The sequence below is a fragment of the Cricetulus griseus genome (genome assembly GCF_003668045.3).
Source record: "Cricetulus griseus strain 17A/GY chromosome 1 unlocalized genomic scaffold, alternate assembly CriGri-PICRH-1.0 chr1_0, whole genome shotgun sequence".
Lineage (NCBI taxonomy): Eukaryota > Metazoa > Chordata > Mammalia > Rodentia > Cricetidae > Cricetulus > Cricetulus griseus.
In genome coordinates, this window is record NW_023276806.1 from 230,225,492 (window position 1) to 230,250,694 (window position 25,203).

A 25,203-nucleotide genomic window follows, 5' to 3' on the forward strand; every position below is an offset into this window, starting at 1 on the left:
CACACACCACACAAACACACACACCACACAAGCACCACACAACACACACACACACCACACCACACACACACCACACACACACACCACATACACACACACACACACACACACACACACACACACACACACACACGATGCACATACATGCAGGCAAAACACTCATACCTGTAAAATTCAAAAGTCCTTAAAATTCTTCTGAATATATTTTCTTTTGTTAGGTTTTTGTAGCCCAGACTCCTTTTTTTGGCTTTTGTTTTTGAAACAGGGCCTCTCTCTATGAAGTCCTGGCTATTCTGGAGCTGGCTCTGAGAACAGGCTGACTTTGAACTCACAGAGCTCATCCTGCCTCTGCCTCCTGAGTGCTGGGATTAAAAGTGCCACCATGCCACCATGCCACCATGCCTGGTATCCAGGCTAGTCTTGAACTCAAAATCTCCCTGCTTTACTTTCCCAAATGTTAAGATTACAGGTGTGTGCCACCAAGCCTCACTTTGTCTGAATCTTAAAACAAGGAAGACAAAAGAAATGATGGATGCACATCTTAATTACTTTTCAATTGCTATGGCAAAGCACTGTGACCAAGGCAACTTACAGAAGGAAGAGTTTATTCAGAGGGTGGGTCCTAGCAGGGATTGTGGCCACAGGCAAGCTGGCGTGGCTCTGGAGCAGTGGCTGAGAGCTCACATCTGATTCACAAGCCGGAGGCAGAGGTGAGGTGGGGAGAGCTAACTGGCTTGGGCTTTTGAAACCTCAAAGCCATCCCCTGTAACACTCTTCCTCCAAGGCCACACCTCCCAATCCTTCCCAAACAGCTCCTCCAACTGGAGACAAAGCAGTAAAATATATGAGCCATTGGGGGCCATTTCACTGAAACCACCACAATGGTTTAAGCTGAACTGGGACACTTTTGAGAAATATATTTTTAGAGAGTCAATTTTATTTTTATTTGTACGTGTGCTTCTGTGTATGTGTGTGTGAGCGCAGTGACCACAGAGGCCAGAAGAGGGCATCAGACCCCCCCTGGAGCTGAACTTACGGTGGCTGTGAGCGTCTTAATGTGGGTGTTGGACCCCAGCTCTGGTCCTCTGTAAGAACAATGTGTTCTCTAAACTGCTGGGTGTCTCCCCAGGCCCCTCTCGCCCTCCTCAACTTTCCCTTCTTCCTTGCTTGCTCTCTTTTCTTCCTCTCCTCTTCCATCTCCATGCTCTATCTCTGTTTGAGACAGGATCTCTCTCTCTGTAGCCCAGGCTGGCCCCACAGTTCTACTCTTCCTGCCTCGGCCTCTGCCTGCTGGGTTTGCAGGTGTGCACCCCCGGCCTGGCTGGATTTGGCTTTTCAACAGGAAATGAGGATTGATATATGGGGGGCTCTTCTTGTTCAGGTAAAGGGAAATATTTGGAACCATACACCCCACCCCCGCCTCTCACCCCACCCCCACCCCAGTTGCTGTCTGTCCTGTGGAGAGGAACTGGCTTCAGTGGAGGTGCCTAACCTGCCTGAGGGGCCACTTGTGCAGCAGGGACTTCCCTACTTCTACTTCCCCAAAGCCAGCTGCTCCTTCTCCTTCCCACTGCCCTTTGCCTGTTAAATGAGCAACAGGGTGATGGCTCTCTCTTCCTATGTCGCTCTTTCGAGTTGAAGTGTCAGGTGCACAGCTCTGATTGACAGGACTCGGTTCCTGCATTTGTGCCCCAACTTCAGCAAAGGTGAAGGGGGGGGAAGTGAGGGTTTTTTTATTTCTAAGAAGGCGGGACTTATGAAGCAGGGGAATTCCACAGCACCCTGACATCTCCGCATCTGAATCAATGTAATCAATCAGTGTCCATGCCCTGGATGCTTTGAGGTGGCAGCTGTCAATGAGAGCTTTGCTTCATGGCTTCATGGGCTATGACAGTGGCTCTTAGGACCCAGGTGGCTCACAGCTCATCACGTCGGATAAAATGGCTGCTTTTGCTCCCTAAGTTTTGGGATGGTTTGCTGGCACAGATAGGCAGTGGGGAAGTAGAGTGTGAGCGAGCTTCTTTCTTTCTTTCTTTCTTTCTTTCTTTCTTTCTTTCTTTCTTTCCTTCTGGTTTCCCTGTGAAACTCTGGCTGTCCTGGAACACTCTCTGGAGACCAGGCTGGCCTCACACTCAGAGCTTCACCTGCCTCTGCCTCCTGAGTGCTGGGACTCAAGGTGGGGCCCCAACGCCCGGCTCTACTGTGAATTCTTTTATGGGGCTGCTTCACTCAGTGTCATTTCTCTGAGATTCATCCATGTGTTGCCATCCAGTGACTTCCATTGCTTCCACACTATTGGATAAGCAACATTTCGTTACCCATTTACCGTTAAGCAACTATTTTGTGAAACTATTTGCGAGCAGCCTGTGAGGTGATCAGTCTGATATTTCACCCCTGAATACTTTGTCACGTATATTTTAAGAACTGGGACAGTTATCCTGCATAGCCATCATATTGTCACCTCCTCCTGGATGGTTAAGATGGACGCAGTCTACATTAGAATGTCCCCAAAGTGCCCAGTGGCAAATGCATGCCATATTAAGATGCTATTTGGACATCATGGTTACCTAGCAACAACCAAAATCAGGGTGCATTGGATTTCTGCTCTGAGGGGAAATGTCTCTGATGAACAGAGAGAGGATAGGTTTATTTCAGCTCACAGTTTGAGAGCTTCCAGCTTAAGTCCAACCATGGCTCTCCGCACGAGGTGAGACAGGGCATCACGGTGTGGAGGACACGTTAGGGCAAAACTGCTCCCATCATGGCAGCCAGGAGGAAGAGATAGACGGGAAGGGCGTGGGGGCAAGATGGACCCTTCCAAGGCATGACCCTGTGACCTACTCTCTCTGATAAGACTCCTGCTTTTGAATAATGATGAAATTGTGAGTCTATTGATGGATTAGCTATTGATTAGGGGGAAATGAGTATGGCTGCTTATGAGGCAATCATCTCTCAATGCTGCATCCCAGCCGTCACACGGGGTCTCTTTCTGCCCAGGGGCATGGTGACTCATGGTGACTCATGGTTGTCACTGTAGAGTTATCCAGTCACAGGCTTTGTATCGTCACAGCCCTCAGCATCTGACAGAAGACTTGTCCCCCTGCACGTCTGCGCTGGTTTTAGGATGTAGGATGTCTGTAAAGGGGGTTGCAGAGATGGCTCAGCAGTGGAAGGCAGATACTGCTTCTCCAGAGGACCTGGGTTTGGTCTGAGCACCCACACTGGGTGGCTCACAACTGCCTGTTACTCTGGCTCCAGGAGACCCGGCACCCTCTTCTGATCACACCAGAAACACAATTAAAAGTAAGTCTTTTAATAAAGATGGTCGCAGAAACCTTTCATTCATGTCCAGTTCAGATGAAGAATTTCACTCTTGTTCCTTGTCCTCTGTGTGCTTCCCAGGGTGGTCAGAAGCAGCCAAAGGTTGGGACAAAAAGCTCAGCCTGGTCGCTCAACATTGGCGTGGTTTCTGTCTCATCCATGCTGTCTCATCCACTCCAGCTGGTAACACTCAGCTCAGTTCTTCCCTTTGCCTAAGTCATGTTTATCCTGTAGTTTCATCAGAGCTCTGTGATAGCTAATCTGGGCTCAGTTTGTCTGGGCTATGGCATCCACTTATTTAGGTAATAATGGCCTAGATGTTCGTATAAAGGTGGGTCAATTGCCAACTTGATGAGAACTAGCATCACCTGGGAGACAGGCCTCTAGGCATGCCTGGGGGGTTATTTTGAGAAGATTAATTAAACCAGGACGATCTGTCTACAGTGGGTGACACCATTCCCTGGGATGGGGTCCTGGACTATATAAAAAACCGTCTTCTGGATTTGGCAGCCATCTGCACTCACATGCAGATACAAATATACACACAATTTAACATAAAATAAATCTTAAAAATTAAGGAGAAATGAACTGAGCACAGAATTCATTGTATCCTAGACTAAAGTTGCTGGGCTAACATATACAGGTGTTTGGTTTTGGCAGAGCTCCTCTTCTTCCACTGTCTCTGCTTGTCCTGAGATGGTTTTGCCCTGCAAGGTCATTTGGAAGTTTTTTTTTTTTTTTTTTTTTTTTTTTTTTTTTTTTTTTTTAATCTTGGCCAGTTCCTACTGGAATGAAACATGCTGTAACTTACGGACTTATGCAAGATGACAGGAAAAAGTCTTCCCAAAGGTAGACAAATCCCATCACTGGGTCTACTTCACAATGTAAAGACAACAGATCCAGTAAAGGGCTGGCATTACAAGCAGCCATGAGCTGCCGGTGTGGTCCTGGCAACTGAACTCCCTTGGTAAGAGCAGTATGTGATCATTTAAAAAATGATTCATTCACTTTATGTGAGTATATGTGCGTGCAGTGCCTCAGGAGGTCAAAGAGAGTGCCAGGTCCCCGGGACTGGAGTCACAGATGGTTGTGAGCCTCCATTTGGGTGCTGGGACCAAGCCAGAGTCGTCTGTGGGAGCTGGAAGACTTTTAACTGCAGAGTCCTCTGACCAGCACCATTCCCAGGTGTTTGTTTTGTTTTATGAGACAAGGTCTGACTACGTAACCTTGGCTAGTCTAGAACTCACTGTGCAGACCAGGCTAGCCTTGAACTCACCTGCCTCAGTCTCCCAAGTGCTGGGATTAAAGGCGTGTGCCACCAGCCCCAGATCTTTCTCAGACTTCTGGGAATTTTTATGTCATTTACTTCTATTTTTTCTTGTTATAATAAATATGTATTTTCTCTTACAGTTATTTATTTGCATTCATGACGATGGTGTGTGTATGTGAGCATGTATGTGCATGCATGTGCTAGCCCATGCACTGCGCGTGATTCGGTGCGTGTGCAGAGGTCGGAGGACAACTTTCAGTAGGATCCAGGAATCAAACTCATGATCAGGCTTGGTCAGCAAGTGCTGTTACCCACTGAGCCATCTTGAGAGCTCAAATAAATGCATTTGAAGGGATACAATTCTTTCAAAGCACAGATTTAGCTACATCCTGCAAAATTTGACATGTGAATTTTTTATTGTACATAGCACTGGGTCTCATAAAGACATTTTAATGTAAGTATTGTGCTAGATAGTTTTGTACCAATTTGACATAGTTAAAGTCATTTTGAGAGGATGACATAAGAAAATGACCCCATAAGGTCAGACTGTAGGCAAGTCTGTAGTAATTTTCTTTCTTTCTTTCTTTCTTTCTTTCTTTCTTTCTTTCTTTCTTTCTTTCCTTTTTTTTTCCTGAGACAGGGTTTCTCTGTGGCTTTGGAGCCTGTCCTGGAACTAGCTCTTGTAGACCAGGCTGGTCTCGAACTCACAGAGATTCCCCCTGCCTCTGCCTCCCGAATGCTGGGATTAAAGGCATGCACCATCAACACCTAGCTTTGTAGTAATTTTTTTAATTAGTGATTGATGGGGAGGGCCCAGCCTATGGTGGGTGATTCCATCCCTGGGCTGGTGGTCCTGGGTTCTATAAGAACACAGGCTGAAAAAGCTATGGGGAGCAAACCAGTACACCTCACCCTCCATGGCCTCTGCATCAGCTCCCTCCTGCCTCCAGGTTCCTGCCCTGTGTGAGATCCTGTCCTGACTTCATTGGCTGATAAACAGCAATGGGGACATGTAAGCCAGATAAGCCCATTCTTCCCCAGGTTGCTTTGGTCGCCGCGTTTCATTACACAATAGTCACCCTAACTAGGACAAACAGGTATAAAATGTACTTCCATCACATTGCCCCTTTCACTGCCTCCTTCCTGTAGACGCGGCTTCTCCTCCTAGCCACAGCTTGTGCTTTCCTGGACATGTAACCTTTTTTCCCTGTGGAGACAGGGTCTCCCAGTCTATTCCTGATCCCTTTGAACTCACAGAGATCTGCTTGCTCTGCCCCTCTAAGCACCAGGACTGGTCACATGTAACATTTTCAGTATGTAACATTTTTACCAGACTGTTCACATGTAACATTTTCAGTATGTAACATTTTTACCAGACGGTTCCCAAGAAGTTGTTTCTTTTGAGGTTTTGTCTTAAATCCCTGTTCCCAGTACTTGTTAGTTTCCAAAGCAGGAGGATTGGAAGTGCCATTTTGTTGCCATGTTCTAATTTTCTTTCAGGGTTGTTACAGAACACAGTTTGCAGACATTTGGCCCTCTGAAATTGACTAGGGATTGCTTTAGTACCCGCCCAAACCACTCAGTTCCTGTCTCTCGTGGCTTTAAAAGTTGAATATAGCTTTTGGTCTTTGGGGTGGAGATTTAAAGACAGAATTTTATTAGTCTTCTGCCTGTTTTTCTTTCTTTGCTTCCACTGCCTTGTAATTCAGCGTCAAATGTTGCCTGTTGATAACTTGTGACAAATTTGTGTCCTGTTAAATTAGCCCTTTGAGAACTCAAAAAGTCCCAACTGGTAATGTTTTTCATCTCCACAGTATAGGCATTTCCACTGCGGCTAACATCAAGTTGCCAGTGTTTAACAACTGCCTTTCAAAATTATTCAGTATTTTACATGGATCTGCCAACCAGTGCAAGCCAATTCAACACTGTTTATTTATTTATTTATTTTGCAGGATTCATGTGTGCCCTGAGGTCAGAGGACAACTTCAAGGAGTCGGCATTCTCTTTGACCATGTGGGTCCAGGGAACAGAACTTGGGTGGTTATGTTTGGTGACAAGCACCTAACCCACTGTTGGGGCCCAAAAATTATAAAGCTTGGAGTCCAAACCTCCGCTCCATTTCCAGGAGCCTGAATCTCCCATTGTCTTGGCTAAATTACTATGGGATGGCTTGGCCTCAGTGGAGAATGTCTCCTAGTTTGCATAACAACAGACCTAGGCCCTGGGTGTACCCACACCTGTTCTGAGAGCTTGTTTATGTGCCTAGGGACTGTTTGGAGGTGTCTCTAGGATTAAAAGAATTGTTTGATATCAGTTTTATACATGAGAGTAGCTGTCTTCTTCGATCACCCCCACTGGTGGAAAGCTAATTAAGAGGAAGCTTGAATAAACCAGAGACTCCAGTTTCCAGCATGGACTGAGAGCCCTCCTGAGACGACAAGATGCCTGTGTCTCATCTTTATCACCATCGGGTAGCTAAGAGTTTCCCAGTCCGGCACTCAGGGATGGCCCCGGGGCCATTCGGCTGGCTCTGATCACAGCCCCAATGACATCCAGTCTGGAATAGCCTCTGTAGTGTGGGACTGATACAAGCCTGGCCCTGGCAACCCACTGAGCCATCTGGCTGGCCATATTATTTCTTGACATTTATGTTGTCTATTTATTTTTTGTTTGTTTGCTTGCTTGCTTTGCGAGGCAGGGTTTTTCTATGTAACAGCTCTAGTTGTCCTGGAAACCACTTTGTAGACCAGGCTGGCCTTGAACTTACAGAAATCTGCCTACCTCTGCCTCCTGAGTGCTGGGACTAAAGGTATGTGCCACCACTGCCCAGCTATATATTTGTTAAAGCCTTGGCTTTCTTTATTTTTCCTACTCCTATTTTCCCTGTTTTCCCTTTGTTTCAGTTGCTTTTTAAACCGCCTGCCTCTGGTAGATGTTTCAAACTCTTGAAGGGTGGAATAATACAGATATTTGACTGCTAGAAACAAAAGGAAGCCTTCCAGTTTGAACAGGTTTATATTTCCATTTGTTTCTGTGGGTCTGTGTGGTGCTGGCTCAGGCATGTCACAGGCTTCAGGGCTCAAGGCCAACTGAGCTTGGAGAGTCCCTTCTCGGTTCCTCTCCTAGGGAGAACTCCCTTCTGGCTGCCACTGAGCAGCCATGCAGTGTGGCTGGGAGTTCTGACTCTGCTCACTGTCCACTTTCAGTTCTTGCTTTCTGAATCCTACCCAGAGTTCTCCAGAGAGAGGCTCTTAAACTATCATCTCAATTTCAAAATAAACTAAACAGCAAGGTTAGAAGCAATTCTGGGCTTTGTGATTTTAGACATTCCCACCACAACCACCCGCTTGGGACCATTCAGAGGGCCTTGATTCTGTGTGCTCAGCCTTCTGCCCTGCCTGAGGTTCAGTTTACTATGCTTGCTCATTTAGTTGTTTATTAGCAAAACAACACTGAGTAGAGTACTAGAGTTGCAAACCACCTCAGGGTCACGACATCAGCAGGATGAAGGGAATGTTTGGCACTGCCTCAGGCCACGCAAAGACAGGAACTGGCAGCTGTGTTTAACCTGGTTTCTGTGGGGCCAGTGGCAACTGCCCGTCAAGGGACAATGGTTCTGTACCCTCATCTGTGAGCCCCAGAGTGAGCTTTTCTTCTGTGAGCTTTACCTTTGAACTGCACCCAAAGGTCATGCAGAAACTTTTATGGCTTGCATTATTTGAAAAAATTATTTATCTTGTACGCATGTGAAGGTCAGAGGTCGATAACAGGTGACTTCCTCAGTCACTGCCCACCTTACATTTTGAGACAGGGTCTCACTGAACCTGGAACTTAATGATTTGGTCGGCCATTGGGTTCCACGAGTCTGTTTCTGCCTCCCCAGTACTGAGGGCCCAGGCAGGTGACCCTCTCTCTGCCTAACTTCTGTGTGGGTGCTGGGAATCTGGTCCCAGGCTCTTTTGTTCATCCAGTCCTTTATTGACTGAGCCATCTCCCCAGCACCTGGTCTACAATATTTAAAAAACCATCCAGGGGCTGGAGAGATGGCTCAGTGGCTAAGTACCTGGCTGTTGTTGCAGAGGACCCAGGTTCAGTTCCCAGTACCCACATGGCAGCTCGCAATTAAACTCCAGCTCCAGGGTTTCCAATGCCCTTCTTCTGGCCTCTGCAGGAATCTACACCCATTCAGGCAGAAAAAAATCAACACACACACACACATGCAATAAAAGTAAATAAACCTTTAAAAATTAAAAACAGTAACCTCTCATATTTGAGGGTTTTTCTCCTAGTACCTCTCTGATACCTCCTTTCTCTGGGGAAGATGTTTTAGCTTGGGGATAAAGAAAGATAAGGTGTGAAATTTGACATGAAGTATTATCACAGCTTCTGTTTCGACTTCCAAGTCTAACTGTATAGAAGTTCACTGAGTTGTGAAGGCTTCGGATCTGGTTAATTTTGGTGTTGGATGTTTTCATTTATTTATTTATGTTTTATTTACTTTTATTTGCAAGTGTTTTTTAATAATAAAGTTTATTTTAAAAAAAGAATGAAAAGTGCACGCTGATATCTGGGTTGGGAAAGAACATTCCCTCTCCACACTGTTTCTTCCTGATGCCCATTCCACTTTCTGTCCTTGACACCAGCGCTGGTTCTGTGACAGGGGAGTCTAGGGACAAGTCACTCATCGTAGAACTTTGGCAGCTCATCTCCCAGGATTACTCGATGGTCCACACCAGTGGCTGTGATGGTGACCAGGTAGATGACACCCCCGCTAGAGCCATCTCGGTTCATGGCCAGAGCGATGGCTGCAGAGGGTTTGCGTTGGAGAGAGGAGCAGAAAATGGTTTAGCTTTAATACCTTTCCATTTACTTTCCAATCATATGCCACCCCTTCCTCAAAACTCATCATACAGAGACTTCTTCAGAAATGTCCAGTAAACAGAATCGACCCGTGTCCCCACTGTAAATGTCCCCACTGTGCTCTGCTTCAGGCTACCTAATGCGTTGTCCAAATCCTTGAATGTTGAACAGTCAAGTTCACGTGAGGTGGCTTGGAGCAAGGGGCAGCGCTAGCCCAGCACACTGCTGGTCCCATAGTGATCTTATAGCCTTATTTGATTTGCTCAAAGCGACCCTGATTCATCCCTACTGCCTCAGAACTCCATCTCTTTTAGCACTGTCTTGTTCCCTTTCACTCTCAAACGTTTCCCGGTTTGGCAGGGTGAGGTTGGAGAGATGGCTCAGTGGCTAAGAGCAACTCTTACAGAGCACCTGAGTGTGGTTCCCAGTACCGACGTCAGGTGGCTCACAACCACCTACAACTCCAGCTCCAGGGGATCCTCTTTGGCCTCCACAGACACAGGCACAAACCCACACACAGACACACTCACATACATACACATAATTAAGTAGATACCGTTTAAAAGCTTGGACACCGAATGGTCACCCCTGTATGCCTTTTCTGGTTCTTCACAATCTACTTTCTTTCTGTATCCATGAACCCTCCCCAGCCATCCCTCCCTCGGCCAGTTACCATTTGTGGTGAAGCGCCTGCACTCCTCAGGGGTCATGCCTGCTTTATAGGCTGAGTCCACATAACCGTAAATGTAGGTACTGCCAGAACCGCCGATGGCAAAAGGCTGTCGGATCAGCATTCCTCCCATAGTTCCATATACCTAGAAAGAGGTTCCTGCAGGTCAGAGTCAAGGATCACCCCACAATTTCTTCCATGGAGACAAGCAAAATGAAGACCAGGGACTCCCACAACTGAGCCTGTAGTGTGCATTTTATTTATTTATTTATTTATTTATTTATTTATTTATGTTTTGAAACGGGGTCTCACTGTGTAGCCCTGGCTGTCCTGGAACTCTATCTACAGCAGGTTCTTCAAACTCACAGAGGTCCACATGCCCCTGCCTCCCGTGTGCGTGTATCACCACACCCAGCCTGTAGTGTGCGTTTTAGAGGAACCGTCTTTAGATCACATTGCCAAAATGACATGCGACTTCCGTGTCTCTGAAGAGAGAAGTGGGGAACCCTGACACCAGGAAAGGACACACTTACCTGGCCCCCCTCACGTTGGTCCCAACCAGCCACCATGAGATGCGCTGACAAGTCCTCTCGGTACTTGTAGGTGATATTCCTTACCACATTTGCAGCTGCCAGAACAAGGGGCGGCTCCTCCAGTTCCAACCTGAAGAAGATGCGGGGAGGGAGGGTCAGTACCGTGTTCTAAGTCCCACCCTTGCATCACCATCGCCCTCTCTGCCAATCACGGTTGAACCCGCAGCTGGCGCGGACTCCAGCTTCTCTTCTCTCCTGTGTGCCCAGGGGAGCTGGGGTCCCACGTCACCGGTGGGAGGCCTTCAGCTATTCACCCCCTTTTTCTCGGCTCCACCTTTCTACTCCTATTGATAAACCCCTCCTTTGACTCTAAGGGCCCTGCCCTCCTGGGCAAAAGCAGATAAGCCTTGCTTCCTTCCCAGTGACCTTGGTTTCTCATATGGCGACTGCCTGATATAAGGAGTGGGCCAAATCACCGTCTTCTTCCTGATTTCCTGTATCAGGGCAGTGATGTGAGCTTTCCAAGTCTCCACGAGGGAGACAGAGTCGCTACCATGACTTCCTCTCCGCAGAAGCCCCCGGACATCCCCATGCAAGTTCAAAGTTGGCAAAGCCGCACAGCTGAGGAATTTTACTGGGAGGGGAGTCAGGACCCCGGGGCTTTGTACCCGTGCAGCTCCAGCTGGTAGGCAGCCATGTCGGCTATGGCTTGGGCATCAGCAGCTGAACCAGACAGGGCACAGTAGATGCGCTGGTGCAGAGGGGAAAGCTTGTCAAACACTCGGTTCACCACGGCTTCTCTGTGAGGAAGGAGCCAAACATTCAGGTTGGTCTGACAAGAGAATAGCCAGGCTTGCCATGCTTGGGTTAGAGCAGAAAAAGCAGAAAGACATTATCTCAGCTAAGGACCTCAGCGTGCTAACCACAGTCAGGTGTGCTGGGCTGGGGATGTGGCCCAGGTGGCAATAGTCCCTGCCTGGCAGGCACAAAGCCCAGCCCAGCACACAGAACGGTGGCACTCAGGCAGGAGAATCAGGAGTCCAAGGTCAGCTTAGCTACATCACGTTTGAGGCCAACCTGGGCTACAGGAGACTCCATTTTAGGCACTACACTCCCCAAATTTAGACTTATAAAGACTTATATTTCATGGCATGACAACAAAAAGACCACCCAGTTAAGAAAAATGTGCCTCTGAGGCAGGTGGTGGCAGCCACACCTTTAATCCCAGCACTTGAGAGGCAGAGGCCAGCCTGACCTACAGAGTTCCAGGACAGCCAGGGCTACACAGAGAAACCATCTCAAAAAGAGTAAAAAAGAAGAAAACTATGCCTCTTACTGTCTTTCCTTTGCTGTTAATCACCTTGGGGGGGCTATGGTAGTCCCACAGAACATGGCATGAGCAGCATGAGGTCATCCTACCACCTCATTGTGTATGGGGAAAACAGCCAGGAGGGGAGACCAAGCGTATACAGTCCAAACTGTGGCAAATGAGTGAGATACCTGCTTAGCAAAACCATTTTTTTTTTTTTTTTTGAGACAGGGTTTCTCTGTATTGCTTTGGAGGCTGTCCTGGAACTCTCTCTGTAGACCAGGCTGGCTTCAAACTCACAAAGATCCACCTGCCTCTGCTTCCCGAGTGCTGGGATTAATTAAAGGCGAGACCCGGCCCGATGGAACCATTTTTATCCTAAGTGCAGACAGCAGAGTCTACAACCTACTCCTTGTCCCTCTGAGACACGATTTCTTTACGGCCACCAAGCTACAAAAAATTCAGGCCTGCAGATCCTTGCCCGTGAACTCAGAGGTCCAAACCCCTACCCAGCATCGGGTTATGGTAGCTTTCTGCAAAGCTCAGCTCCATTTCCCAGATAGTTACCATACTGTACAAAATGTACACCTGGGGCCACTGGCTTCCTTCCCAACACACACGGCGCTTCAATGATACTCACCCTGCCGACACCCGGGAATCAGAACCCACCACGACACCCCCATCAAACTCCACCGCCATGATGGTTGTCTGCAGAGAGACACAGAGCAGGCAATGTCAGAGCAAGAAGCGCCTGGCCCTTCATCTTCAGGAAGATGAAACGCTGGTGGCGCCAGGTGACTGACTCAAGGTCACACAGTCCTTCAGGCCTGAGCTTCCCTGTTTTCTGTGCTTTTCTATCCCGCTTCAGGGGACCTGCACAGCTTGGCTGTGGTACAGCATAGGGAATCACCTCCCGAAGCCCCAGCTTCCCTGGGCCATGGGTTCCTTTCCCTGAGAGGGAGAGCAGAACCGAAGGAGGCCCAGAGATCGGGCTGTCTCCATGGCTAGGTGAATTGCTGTGACACAAGGCCGGGGCTTTCTTGGAATCGCCCACCTGCGCCCTTAATCAGGGGCAGGTTCTCAGGGCTACTGGACAAGTGGCTAACACGGCCAGGAGCTGGGGCAGGATGAAGCTGCCAGGATGGTTCAGAGACAGCAGAAGTCTCATCTAGGGGGCTTCTCTGCAGGAGCGAAGGGGCTGCTGGAGGTCAAGGAGGGGATTAAGGGAAGGTGACTAGGATGAAGACATGGCTACTTCCCCCACGCCCTGTGAGCTGAAAGGCACCGTAGAGACCCGTGGCTGCACTGGGAAAACCGACTTAGGAGAAGAATGAGTTTTCCAAGCTCACGCAGGTCTCACTCTGAACCCTTGATTGCTTCTCTTCTATGTCCTGCTGCTTCGTGGCAGCAAAGGGAGATTTTCCCAACGTTTCAGGCCACCCCACACCTCACTCTGATGTCCCGGGGACCCTGCACCTGAGTCTGCTTTCTGATGCACTGACCACTAATGAAAGGCCAGAAATGGCCACTCCATTCTAGCAGCTGCTCTCCCAAACCATAGGAGTGTGGTTGGTGGCTTTCAGAGTGCAGAAGCCAGCTTCCATCTCCTCCCCAGCTCCTAGGCCAGGGCAAAGCTCTCCTGCAAGCATGGGAATGGGAGTGGGGAACAGGGCAGCACCAGGGCTAGGAGGACCCTGCCACGTCCCCACCCAGAGAGCTTGTCCTCTCTCAGGGTGGAGGTTGTCCCGGGAGCTGTTTGATGTCTGCGTCCCTTCTCAACGAGTCTTCATAAAATCTTCACCCAGGTGCTTCATCCAGGACATTTTCTTTGCATCTCTTCGCGTGGTCCCCAATCCCCCCACTTGATTTAATCAGCAGCCCCCACTGTGCAGACCAGAGTGAAAGCGAAAGCGCTTTGTAGCAACTTCCCTTAGAGGCTTCCAGCTCGAGCCAAAGTACCTTCCCACCAGCTTCGCATACGGGTCCCTCCACAGACCCCCGGACACCACACTTGTGCGCGGGGATACCCTACGTTCACTGTGGAGCGCAAACGATGGGCGCCACAGGCTTCCTAAGCCTCAGTCTCCTGGTTCACTTCCCAGCGCTTGGGGGTTCTCTGGTCACCCCACCCGTTGACTTTCACCCCCAGACCCATTACCCCGGTGTGGACTTCTCCCGTCCGGAACAAGCCGGCGGTAGGTGCTCCTGCCCGCAGCATCCTAACAGAGCGGAGCTCGGCTTTCCAATCCGCGGCCGCGCGCGGCGCTCTCAGCTTGCCGCCAGATGCCCCGCCCCATCCCCGCGCAAGGGGCGGGCGGTTCTACTGAGCGCTTGGCGCCGGGAGCCAACCTGATCAGGGCAAATCTGCCCAGAGACAAGTGACGACTGTGGGTCCCGCCCTGAAGCTGGGGCGGGGCCTGGGGTGGGAAAATCCTTGCAAGCGTGGGAAGAAGGCTGGAAAGCCAGGGGAGAATGGGGTGATGGAGTAGAGCATGGGACTCCAGGGCTGCTGGCCAGAACTTCAGGTCTGACTTCAGCCGCAGCTTCCAGGACAGCGCGAGCAGCCCAGCCTGGGCAGGCGGGTCTCAGAAGGGGCGTGTCTGGAGATTAGGCCGCGGCTTTCGGTTTCTCCTTCCGCTAAACGCCTGCACTTCTGAGCAGCGCCACCAGCTCCAGCCGGTGTCCGGGACTTTCCGCGCACGCCGCCGGGCCCGCCCTTCTTCCCTCCCACGGAGACTCCTGGGCAGCGGGGACGCCGAAAGTCCCAGGCTGAGATCAGACCCCGGGCAGCGCGCTCGATGGCTGCGCTCGCCTGGCTAGCGGCCGGGCTGCTGCTGCTGGCCGACTGGCTGCTGCTGCGGCCCGGGCTCCCGGGATTCTTTTCCCTGCTGGTCCCGGGGGTGCCGCTGCTCCGGATCTGGGCTGTGGGCCTGAGTCGCTGGGCCATCCTGGGGCTGGGCGTCCGCGGGATCCTCGGGGTCACCACGGGAGCCCATGGATGGATGGCCGCTTTGCAGCTGCTGACAGCAGCGCTGGGTTTAGCCCAGCCCGGACTTGCCTCGTTCCGAGAGCTGGCCTCCTGGGGAGCACTCCGGGACGGTGACAACGCTGGAGTACTGCACTGGGGTAGTCGCCTCGACGCGTTCGTTCTCAGTTATGTAGCAGCAGTGCCCGCAGCCGCCCTATGGCACAAGTTGGGGAGCCTCTGGGCGCCCAGCGGCCGCAGGGGCGCTGGAGACATGGTGCGTCGGCTGCTAGGCTTCCTGGGTTCGGAGAAGCGGAGCCTCCGCCTGGTTCTGGTTCTCTTGATCCTCTCCTGTCTGGGTAAGCGGGACTCAGGGCGAAAGGGCAGCCCACAGGTGACAGCAGGAATCCAGTAACGGGCAGAAAGGAGGCAACTTAGGCAGAAAGGAAAGGCCTCTGGCCTGATTGGGAGCTCTTACAAGGGTGCTGGGGATAGGGTCTTCCTGGGGGCAGAACTTCACACCACAGTTCTAGTGTGACGGTTTCTCTCCACATCGCCATCTCTCTCTCTCTCTCTCTCTCTCTCTCTCTCTCTCTCTCTCTCTCTCTTTCTTAAAATAATTTTATTTATTTATTTATTTATTTGGGTTTTCGAAACAGGGTTTCTCTGTGTAGCCCTGGCTGTCCTGGAACTCGCTCTGTAGACCAGGCTGGCCTCGAACTCACAGAGGTCTGCCTGCCTTTGCCTCCCAAGTGCCGGGATTAAAGGCGTACGCCAACACCGGCTCCACCATCTTTCTTAATTAGTCCTTGAAAAGTTTGATGTAGCGGAACAGGCTTGGGTCAGCGAGCTCAGCTCCTGCTTTCTGGACGGTGGTGAAGGGAGAGGAACAGGAGGAGATTGTAGGTGGTTTGCTCATAACGCTTGGGGCTGAGATACCCCCCTCTCTCCCCAGGGGAAATGGCCATTCCTTTCTTCACCGGCCGCATCAACGACTGGATTCTTCAGGACAAGACAGCTCCTAGCTTCGCTCGAAACATCTGGCTCATGTCCATTCTCACCATAGCCAGGTGTGGAGGATGGGAACAGGACTCCGGAGTGGAGGGCACTGGGTGCTGGGACTCTGTCCCAGGAAGGAGCACACCTGACCCTCTGTCCATCTCTCCAACTCTCTAGTACAGTGCTGGAGTTTGCTGGTGATGGCATCTACAATTTCACCATGGGCCACATGCACAGCCGTGCGCATGGAGAGGTGTTTCGGGCTGTCCTTCACCAGGAGACGGGGTTTTTCCTGCAGAACCCAGCAGGTTTCTCACAAAACTTTCTCATTTGTATACTAATATAATATATATATCTCCATACACACTCTCGACTGCCCCCCCTATAAACATGTACACACATGCCTAGGTTCAACCCCCAGCACCGTATAAATGGGGTGTGGCAATCCCAGCACTTGGGAGATGGGGGCAGGGGATAGAGGTTGAAGTTCAAAGTCATTCATCCACAAAGCCAATCTGAGGCCAGCCTAGGTTACATGAGATCCTGTCTTAAAACCCAGGGCTACCTGGATGTCAGGCAAAAACTACCAGCTGAGCAACCTCCCAAGCCTCCTTATTCATGGCCCAAGGAATTGTCCTCTTTACTAAGAAAAATAGTGTGTGCATTCAAAATTCCTCACAGATAGAAACCTCGACTGTGACGTCCCACTGCCTCATTTAAAAAGAGACCTGCATAGGCAGACACCCTGGGGTTAGACCCCAACATCAGGGCCTCCAATTTCTTGGCAGCAGCCTCCCTTCTCTCTATGTCTACTGGATGACTGGTGTCAGAACACAGCATATACATGGTCTTTGAGAAGCCGAATGTGTTCAGGGAACTAGAAATTCACCGTGTAGCCTTGGCTGGCCTGGAACTCACTATGTAGAGCAGGCTGGCCTTGACTGCCTCTGCTCCCCACCGCCAGAGTGTTGGGATTAAAGGTGTGTGCCGCCACACCCAGCTATCAACTTCTTCATAGGCTGACACAGGTCTGCCGGAACTTTCTCTGTCCCTGCACTGAAATTCCCTCTCCCACGCAGGCTCCTACCCCTGCTGGCTGCAGCCTCCTCAGGGTCTTGTGCTGACACACCCACCATGGCACCCTGTTGTCCTTTAGCTCCCCTTGTCTCTGTGAACTCACTCTCTCTCTTGTCCTCAATGTGGCAGGCTCCATTACGTCTCGGGTGACCGAGGATACATCCAAGGTGTGTGAGTCTATTAGTGACAAGCTGAACCTGCTGATGTGGTACCTGGGGAGAGGCCTGTGTCTCCTGGCGTTCATGTTTTGGGGGTCACTGTACCTCACTGTGGTCACCCTGGCCACCCTGCCCCTGCTTTTCCTTCTGCCCCAGAAGCTGGGAAAAGTGTACCAGGTATGTTCTCAGGGTCGACTGCATCCTGTGCGGCTTTCCACTGCTTCTCCATCATCCTGAGCCCCTGTCCCACACGGCCCTGCTTTCACAGCCGTGTCCTCTGCCTTCTCGTCTAACTTCTGGCCACAGTCTGCCCCTATGAATCGCGTCTCAGGTTGGAGGGGCAGTTCAGGGCTAAGAGTGCTGGCTGCTCCCCCAGAGGACCTGAGTTTGGTCTCCCAGCACCCACACCAGGCGGCTCACAATGGTCTGTAGTTTGAGGCCCTCTTCTGGTCTCCACAGACACCTGTACACACACGATGCACACAGAGACGTAGAAATAAAGATCAATATCACAGAAACCGAATTAGTTTACTCCACACATCTTTTACCTAGAAGTCCGGCTGTAGACCCTTCCTCTTCCCCCGTCCCTCTGGCTCTTGACTCCAATCTCCTGTAGCTAACCTAGGTATTGGCATTCTTTCTCACTTGCACACCTGTGTGATGTCTCTGGCCCTTGTCTCCCCACAGTCACTGGAAATGAAGGTGCAGGAGTCTCTAGCAAAGTCCACGCAGGTGGCCATTGAGGCCCTGTCAGCCATGCCTACAGTGCGGAGCTTTGCCAACGAGGAGGGAGAGGCCCAGAAGTTTAGGCAGAAACTGGAGGAAATGAAGACACTCAACAAGAAGGGGGCCTTGGCCTATGTAGTCGAAGTCTGGACCACAAGTGTGAGTGCCTGGGGGTGAATGCCCACTCCTTTGTCCCACTGCCTCGCCTTCATCTTACTGTTTCCCAACCCTACTTCTGCTCCTGCTCCAGTGGGGAGGAGTGGCTCAGGGTGTTCAGTCACTCTGCTCTCTGTCCTTAGTTCCCTCCATGTTTTGTTATGCTGGGAAGCATCCTTCCACAGAGGCACACAAAGTCCACTCGACCTGTGTGTTAGAGAGACACCCCTCTCCGAGCTCCAGGTCTTTCCTTTGCCTCTCAGAAAGCCACACATTTCTGCACTGTGTGTGTTTCATGCTGGCACTGTGTGGATGAGCTAGTGGGAGCCATGAGAAGGGCCAGGGGCCAGCGGCCAGGGCCATCTGTGATAATGCCATAGAGAGAACTAGAAAGTAGCCACTAGAGGTTCCTGGCTCCATCCCGCCGTCAACCAGCTGTGTAACCACGTACACATTACCTTTTTCTCACGCTGTGAGTAAAAACTGGTGTGTTGGTTCACATCTGTAATCCCAGTACTCAGGCCGAGGCAGGAGGATTGCTGTGAGTTCTCAGACGTCACAGGCCATGATGTGGGGTGTGAGGGCTGTGAGGTGGCTCAGGAGGTAAAGATGCCTGCTTGATTGCTTGTTTGTTTTGGTTTTTCAAGACAGGGTTTCTCTGTGGCTTTGGAGGCTGTCCTGGAACTAGCTCTTGTAGACCAGGCTGGTCTCGAACTCACAGAGATCCACCTGCCTCTGCCTCCCAAGTGCTGGGATTAAAGGTGTGCACCACCACCACCCGGCTAAAGATGCCTGCTGCCAAACCTGATGACCTGAGTTCCACCTCTGGAACCCACATGACAGAAGGAGATAATTGACCCCTGAGAGTTATCCTCTGACCCCCACAAAGTGCACCATAGCACCCACTCACATATAAACAAGTAAATAAATGTAGGTTTTAAAAAGTCAATAAAAAAAGCAAAACAGCAACAAGAAAGGAATAATAAGCCATGTTCGAGCTCTCCCCTAGGGGTGGGGTGAGGTGGGGGTGGGGAAACTCCTTTGCAGAGGCTCTTGATGTGAGGACTATATGATGGCTCAGCCATTATGCACACACTTCTTTAATCCCAGCACTTGGGAGGCAGAGGTAGGCAGATCTCTGTGAGTTTGAGGACAGCAAGTTCCAGGACAGCCAGAGCTACACGGAGAAACCCTGTCTCGAAAAAGAAAGCAAAACAAAAAAGAGCATAGACTGCTTTTCCAGATGACCAACACTTATGTAGGGCAGCTCACAACTGCCTGCAGCTGTAGTTCCTGGGGGTCTGATGCCCTCTTCTGGCCTCTGTGGGCACCTACACTCATGTGCACACACACACACACACACACACACACACACACACACACACACACACACCTTAAAATTGTGATGAGGTCATGGAGGACCCCCTGAGCTGTTGTTCAAGTCTGACCCTCGATCCCTCCTTTCTGCTGTCTTTCATGTCTGGGAGAATGGACTTTACTTGTGATCATTCCAGTCCATTTTATGTCATGTTCTCCCTCCCTCCGTAGATCTCGGGGATGCTGCTGAAGGTGGGAATCCTGTACTTCGGCGGGCAGCTGGTGGTCAGAGGGGCTGTCAGCAGTGGAGACCTCGTCTCCTTTGTTCTCTACCAGATACAGTTCACTCATGTTGTTGAGGTGAGCCCACCCCACCCTCCATCTCCAGCCCTGCTCCCCCTCCCCCGCAGTGACTCGGCTGTCTCTCTGCCTGCCCATTGCTGTCTGTGTCTCCTCTTCACATCACTGAGGGCTGTCAAGCAGGTTGGACCACCCACCTGCTTTCCAAGACCATCCTGGTCACACCCACTCTCCACTCCACTATGCAGGCTCTTCTCTCCTGCTATCCCTGGATGCAGAAGGCTGTGGGCTCCTCGGAGAAAATATTTGAATACCTGGACAGGACTCCTTGCTCTCCACTCAGCGGCTCTTTGGCGCCCTTAAACATGGAAGGTCTCGTCGAGTTCCAAGATGTCTCTTTTGCTTATCCAAACTATCCCGATGTCCAGGTGCTTCAGGTACGGCCCCCCAATCCTGAATCCCAGCCTCCCAACTTCACCCCTTCCATCCTCTTGCCAACGGCCCAGGTCCTTCCTAACCCTCAAAGGCGCCGATGAGAACCATGTGTTTACACATTGCCCCAACCCAAGCACGGCCTTGGTTTTCCAATGATACAGAGAAAAGGCTTCAGGGAGAAGGGTTCTGGGGCTGGAGCGATGGCTCCATGGTTAAGAGCATGCGCTGCTCTTGCAGGGCACCCCAGCTCAGTTCCCAGCATGCACAGGGTGGCTCACAACCACCTGCTCCATTTCCAGGGGACACCCCACCCCCTCTTTTGACTTCTGTGGGCACAAGGCATGAACATGGCATGGATGTATACATGCTGGGAAAATAGTCATACATATAAAATTAAATAAATAAATTGAAAAAAGTTTAAGAGGAAGTTCTTGTGACAAAGGAGTTAGCACGGCAACATGTGACTCCAGCTGCCATTTGTGATGCAGGTATGATGTCTGCTTCCTGGAGGGAGTGCCCAGCCTTCGCCCTCCAGTTTTACTCCCCAGTATCACTTCTCTCCCATTCCTTTGCCCCAGTATCTCTCTTGTCTCCTTCGGTGGTGTCATTCCAGAAGCCCGTATGTACAGAGGCCAGGGACTACTGTGTATTCTCTCATTTTTCCTCTTGTGCAATGTGTCATGTAACCCATGTAATATGTCATGTAACCCATGTAATATGTCATGTTATCCAGTGACAATCTCCAGGCTAAAGGAGCTTTTGTCGTGTGCTTCTCTGGCCTCCAGGGGCTGACGTTCACGCTGCACCCCGGAAAGGTGACAGCGTTGGTGGGACCCAATGGGTCAGGGAAGAGTACCGTGGCCGCCCTGCTGCAGAACCTGTACCAGCCCACGGGGGGCCGGGTGTTGCTGGACGGACAGCCCCTGGTCCAGTTTGATCACCACTACCTGCACCGCCAGGTGAGCAAGGAGGAAGTGAGGAGGAGGGGGAGAGACCAAACCAGGAGAATATTCTCAGTGAAAACTCTTGCAGAAGGTGGGGGGGGGGCATGCAGGCAATCAGGGGCAGAGTGGGGGCTGTATGCAGGACAGGTGACTGTGTGGTGTGCACTTGCCTGTGAGTCTATAGTCCCTAGACGATAACACTCCTGTGTTTCCTGCCTGCGGCTCTTCGCATTTCACCTTAGGTGGCTGCGGTGCGACAAGAGCCGCTTCTATTTGGAAGAAGTTTTCGAGAAAATATTGCCTATGGCCTGACCCGGAATCCAACCATGGAGGAAATCACAGCTGTGGCCAAGGAGTCTGGAGCCCACGATTTCATCTCTGGACTCCCTCAGGGCTATGACACAGGTATCTCCGTCTCACCCCCAGACTCCAATAACCCTGCCTCTGCTACTCCCTTCCTCCTGCCCTTTGGATTTCAATTCATAGTGGAAATTTTGTGATTCACATCCTCAGAGCTCCATCCATCTTCCCAGGGCCTCCCTTCCAGCTGCCTCTGGTGTGTGTGTGTGTGTGTGTGTGTGTGTGTGTGTGTGTGAGAGAGAGAGAGAGAGAGAGAGAGAGTGTGTGTGTGTGTGCGCGCTCGCGCTTGTATGTGCATATCTCTCTCTCTCTCTCTGTGTACACACTTATCTACATCTCAGCTGGTCTCTTCTCTCTGCAGAGGTGGGTGAGACTGGGAACCAGCTGTCAGGGGGTCAGCGACAGGCAGTGGCCTTGGCCCGAGCTTTGATTCGAAGGCCACGCCTGCTTATCTTGGATGATGCCACCAGTGCCCTGGATGCTAACAACCAGCTGCGGGTGAGCCTCTTGTCCTCATCTTCTTTCTGGGATCATCTTGTTATAGTCATGGCTGCTCTGAAACTCTGCTTGAGACCGTACTGGCCTCAGACATATAGCAGGCTGCCAAATCATGACACCCAGCTCCCAAATCATGACACCGAGACTTATTAGTTTTGAATACTCAGTCTGTTTAGACTCGTTTCTGGCTAGCTCTTTTAACTTAACCTGTTTCTCTTTGCTTCAGGGCTTTTAACCTTTTCTTTCTGGTATCCTACTTTTCCTGCTTCTCCTGTGTCTTCCTGGCTGGCCCTGGGCATCTCCCTTTCTTTTCCTACATTCTCTCCTCTTTCTTCTCTCTCTCATTCTTTTTTCAAGCCTAGATTCCTCCTGCTTATTGCTGGAGCTTCTTGTCCTACCAGGTCCCGCTGCTGCTTCAGCCTCAAATAAACACATGGATGCCTATATTATCAAACTGTTGGCTGATGGCTAAGACTTCTTACTGGCTAGCTCTGTCTTAATTATTAATCTATGCATTTCCACATGGTCTTATCTTACTGGAGAATGTCTGGTGCGTCCTTTCTTCCCAGTTCTTACATGTCAACTGAGTTTGATGGGCTCTCTCTGCCTACCTTTCCCAGAATTCTCCTGGTCCTAGTCCCACCTATCTTCCTGCCTCATTGGCCAGAGAGTGTTTTATTCCTCAAGCAATAAGAGAAACATATATACAGAAGGACTTCCCCCATCACCTGCTGTTTATTCTTTCTGCCTGCCAGCCTAGCCCCGCCTATCCCTCTTCTGCCTGGCTATTGGCCGTTCACCTTTTTATTAGACCAATTAGGTGCCTTAGGCAGGCAAGGTGAAACAAACGCAACACATCTATACATAATTAAAAACACATCTTTACATTGTTAAACAAATGCAGCAGACACAAATGTAACGCACCTTCACATTGTTAGAATACTGTTCTACAGCATAAACAAATGTAACACATCTTTGCCCAGTTAAAATAGCATTCCACAACAGACTCATGGCACTCTTTCTGCTGCTACCTCTGGAGGGCAGGGTTACACTTCCTAAAGTCTCACTCCCATGGGATCTGGCTTCTGTTGCTCATCCCATTAGTTACACCAACAATGTAACTGTTCAAACCTATTTTTGGAATTCTCAGTTCCCATTAGCTTTTCTCCAGGGCATTCAGAACCAGTGAGAAGAGCCTCTGTTGTAACAGTGTCGATGTGGGCTGAACTTGCACTGTGTCTCAGATATGCTATCCCACCCTTTGTACTTATTCATTCGTCCATCAGGAGCCCTTTGCTCTGCTTAGTCTGTGGATGGTAAAACTAAGAAGGGTTGACTAGCCTAAAAGTCACACAGCTTTGAGCAGTGGATCCAAATCCAAGTCATCTGCCTGAATTCTCATGTTCTTTGTTACCAAGTTACAGTTTTCTTTATATTTATTTTATGTGTATGAACATTTATTTATTTTATGTATGAGTATCTTATTTATTTTATGTGTATGAGCATTTATTTCATTTATTTATTTTTTGTATATGAGTTTTGCCTGAACGTGTGTGTACATTGCACGAGTGCCTAGTGCCCTCGGAAGTCACAAGAGGGTGTTGGATCCCCTGAAACTGGAGTTACGGGTGATTGTGAACCACAATGTTCACAATGTGAACCAATGCTGGGACTCAAACCTGGGTCCTCTGGAAGATCAGCCAGTGCCTTAACCGCTGAGTCATCCCTCTGTACCCGGATTATTCTTTATGCTGTCAGCTCACAAAAAATGACTCGGAGACTTATTATTAACTATGAAAGCTGGGCCTTAGTTTGGGCTTGCTCCTAGCTAGTTCTTATAGCTTAAATTAACCCATATATTTTAATCTACCTTCTTTTACGTGGCTCAGCTACCATGTCGCTGGAGACTCTGGTTTCCTACTCTCTGAGTCTTCTCTGTCCCGGAAGTCCCACCTAGCCTCTTTCTGCCTAGCCAATAGCCATTCAGCTCTTCATTAAAGCCAATCACAGTGACACATCTTCACACAAATTGAATATAAAGATTTTCAGTTTATTAGTGGGTTATTAAAAATGTGTATGCAGTATGGAAGAGGACTGTGGGGCGGGTCCTGTGTGGGGGGGAGGGAAATGGGGATTATATTTCATTGTACACATGTGTGAAATTCTCAAAGCATAATTAATATATATTCTTGAATGTAAAAAAAAAAAACCCACATATGAAGGCCGGACAAGGCAACCCTAGTCGTCTTATTGCAACTTGATATGCCATGTTTGGTTGATATCCCGGGAAGGCCAGGCCTTTTCTGAAGGGAAACGGAGGAGGAGTGGATGGGGAGAGTGGAGGGGAGGGATTGGGAGGAGAGGGAAAACTGCAGTCAGGATGTGAAATAAGAAAGAAGAAGAAAAATTAAAAAAAAAATTGAATTTCCCGGCTTATGGGTAGACGCGAGTTCTCGGTTCCCTCCACTTCCTGATTTTGCTGTCTGTGCCATCTCTCGTGGAGAGGCCTTAGCAAAACAAAGGTGTGGAGAGAAGCACTCAGACCAGGGATACCAGCACCCTTGGGGTTGCTGGCCAGTGACAAGTGTGTCCCAGCCCTGAAGGCCTGTCTGTGTCTCTGCAGGTCCAGCGGCTCCTGTACGAGAACCGGGGGCCGGCTTCTCCAACCGTGCTGCTCATCACTCAGCAGCTCAGCCTGGTGGAGCAGGCTCACCACATCCTGTTTCTCAAAGAAGGCTCCGTTTGCGAGCAGGGCACCCACCTGCAGCTCACGGAGAGGAGCGGAGGGTGCTATCGGGCCATGGTGGAGGCTCTTGTGGCTCCTTCAGACTGACAGACTGACAGGCCTCTGCATCTGCGCCGCACTGCCCTCCTGCACTGTCCCCTGCTAGGTGTGGCGGAGAACCTGGGAGCAAAGAAATTGCCACACGCATTGGCCAGGCTCAGTTAAGGAACTGAGGTATTGATTACAAGATAAAATGTAACATCCAGGAGATGCCTGGAATTCACCTTGAATGTTATCTCCGCCCCAGCCCCTTAGAGTGGGTTTCAGGTACCTCAGGCTGACCTTGAACTCTTGATTCTCTTGCCTCCACCCCCCCCCCGCCCGGTGCTGTTCTGGTATCACCGCACCGACGAACCTGGTTTCTGCGGTGTTGGGGATGGAACCGAGGGGAAGAAACGCTCACAACGGAGCAGCTTGTAACTAACCGAAGGCACAGGCTGGCCTATGGATAACCCGTGGGCTCTTGATATTTATAATAAAACTGGTGTTTTGTACTGTGGCTTCTCCCGTTTCTCTTCAT

At 50.2% G+C, this 25,203-nt stretch overlaps 2 protein-coding genes and 1 long non-coding RNA gene across 3 annotated transcripts; 2 read left to right on the forward strand and 1 right to left on the reverse strand.

Annotated features, from left to right (window-relative positions):
* The first annotated feature begins 3,087 nt into the window (after positions 1 to 3,087).
* LOC113832469 lies at positions 3,088 to 7,031 on the forward strand. The gene is made up of 2 exons (XR_004771868.1): positions 3,088 to 3,303; positions 6,544 to 7,031. It is a non-coding gene; the product is annotated as an uncharacterized LOC113832469 (long non-coding RNA).
* A 2,071-nt stretch (positions 7,032 to 9,102) lies between these two features.
* On the reverse strand, positions 9,103 to 14,278 carry Psmb9 (proteasome 20S subunit beta 9). Its single transcript, XM_027388729.2, has 6 exons — positions 14,122 to 14,278; positions 12,604 to 12,671; positions 11,323 to 11,454; positions 10,655 to 10,784; positions 10,125 to 10,266; positions 9,103 to 9,396 (listed from the first exon to the last, which is right to left on the reverse strand). Exons 1-6 carry the CDS (start codon positions 14,179 to 14,181, stop codon positions 9,269 to 9,271), a joined length of 660 nt encoding a protein of 219 aa, XP_027244530.1. The 5' UTR covers positions 14,182 to 14,278; the 3' UTR covers positions 9,103 to 9,268.
* A 483-nt stretch (positions 14,279 to 14,761) lies between these two features.
* Tap1 (transporter 1, ATP binding cassette subfamily B member) lies at positions 14,762 to 25,182 on the forward strand. Its single transcript, XM_027388726.2, has 11 exons — positions 14,762 to 15,287; positions 15,884 to 15,998; positions 16,105 to 16,235; positions 17,134 to 17,339; positions 17,850 to 18,047; positions 19,593 to 19,721; positions 19,910 to 20,098; positions 20,882 to 21,055; positions 21,283 to 21,445; positions 21,762 to 21,898; positions 24,522 to 25,182. Exons 1-11 carry the CDS (start codon positions 14,762 to 14,764, stop codon positions 24,729 to 24,731), a joined length of 2,178 nt encoding a protein of 725 aa, XP_027244527.1. The 3' UTR covers positions 24,732 to 25,182.
* Positions 25,183 to 25,203: the final 21 nt, after the last annotated feature.

What these genes read in the sequence shown, in the direction of transcription:
- Tap1 (XM_027388726.2), top strand. Translation starts at nt 14,762, where the DNA reads ATGGCTGCGCTCGCCTGGCTAGCGGCCGGGCTGCTGCTGCTGGCCGAC. An exon ending in AGTTCACTCATGTTGTTGAG is followed by an intron (nt 19,722 to 19,909) that starts GTGAGCCCACCC and finishes TCCACTATGCAG; the next exon opens with GCTCTTCTCTCCTGCTATCC. An exon ending in CCCTCAGGGCTATGACACAG is followed by an intron (nt 21,446 to 21,761) that starts GTATCTCCGTCT and finishes TTCTCTCTGCAG; the next exon opens with AGGTGGGTGAGACTGGGAAC.
- Psmb9 (XM_027388729.2), bottom strand. Translation starts at nt 14,181, where the DNA reads ATGCTGCGGGCAGGAGCACCTACCGCCGGCTTGTTCCGGACGGGAGAA. An exon ending in TACCAGCTGGAGCTGCACGG is followed by an intron (nt 10,785 to 11,322) that starts GTACAAAGCCCC and finishes CATCTTCTTCAG; the next exon opens with GTTGGAACTGGAGGAGCCGC. An exon ending in CAGGCGCTTCACCACAAATG is followed by an intron (nt 9,397 to 10,124) that starts GTAACTGGCCGA and finishes AACCCTCTGCAG; the next exon opens with CCATCGCTCTGGCCATGAAC.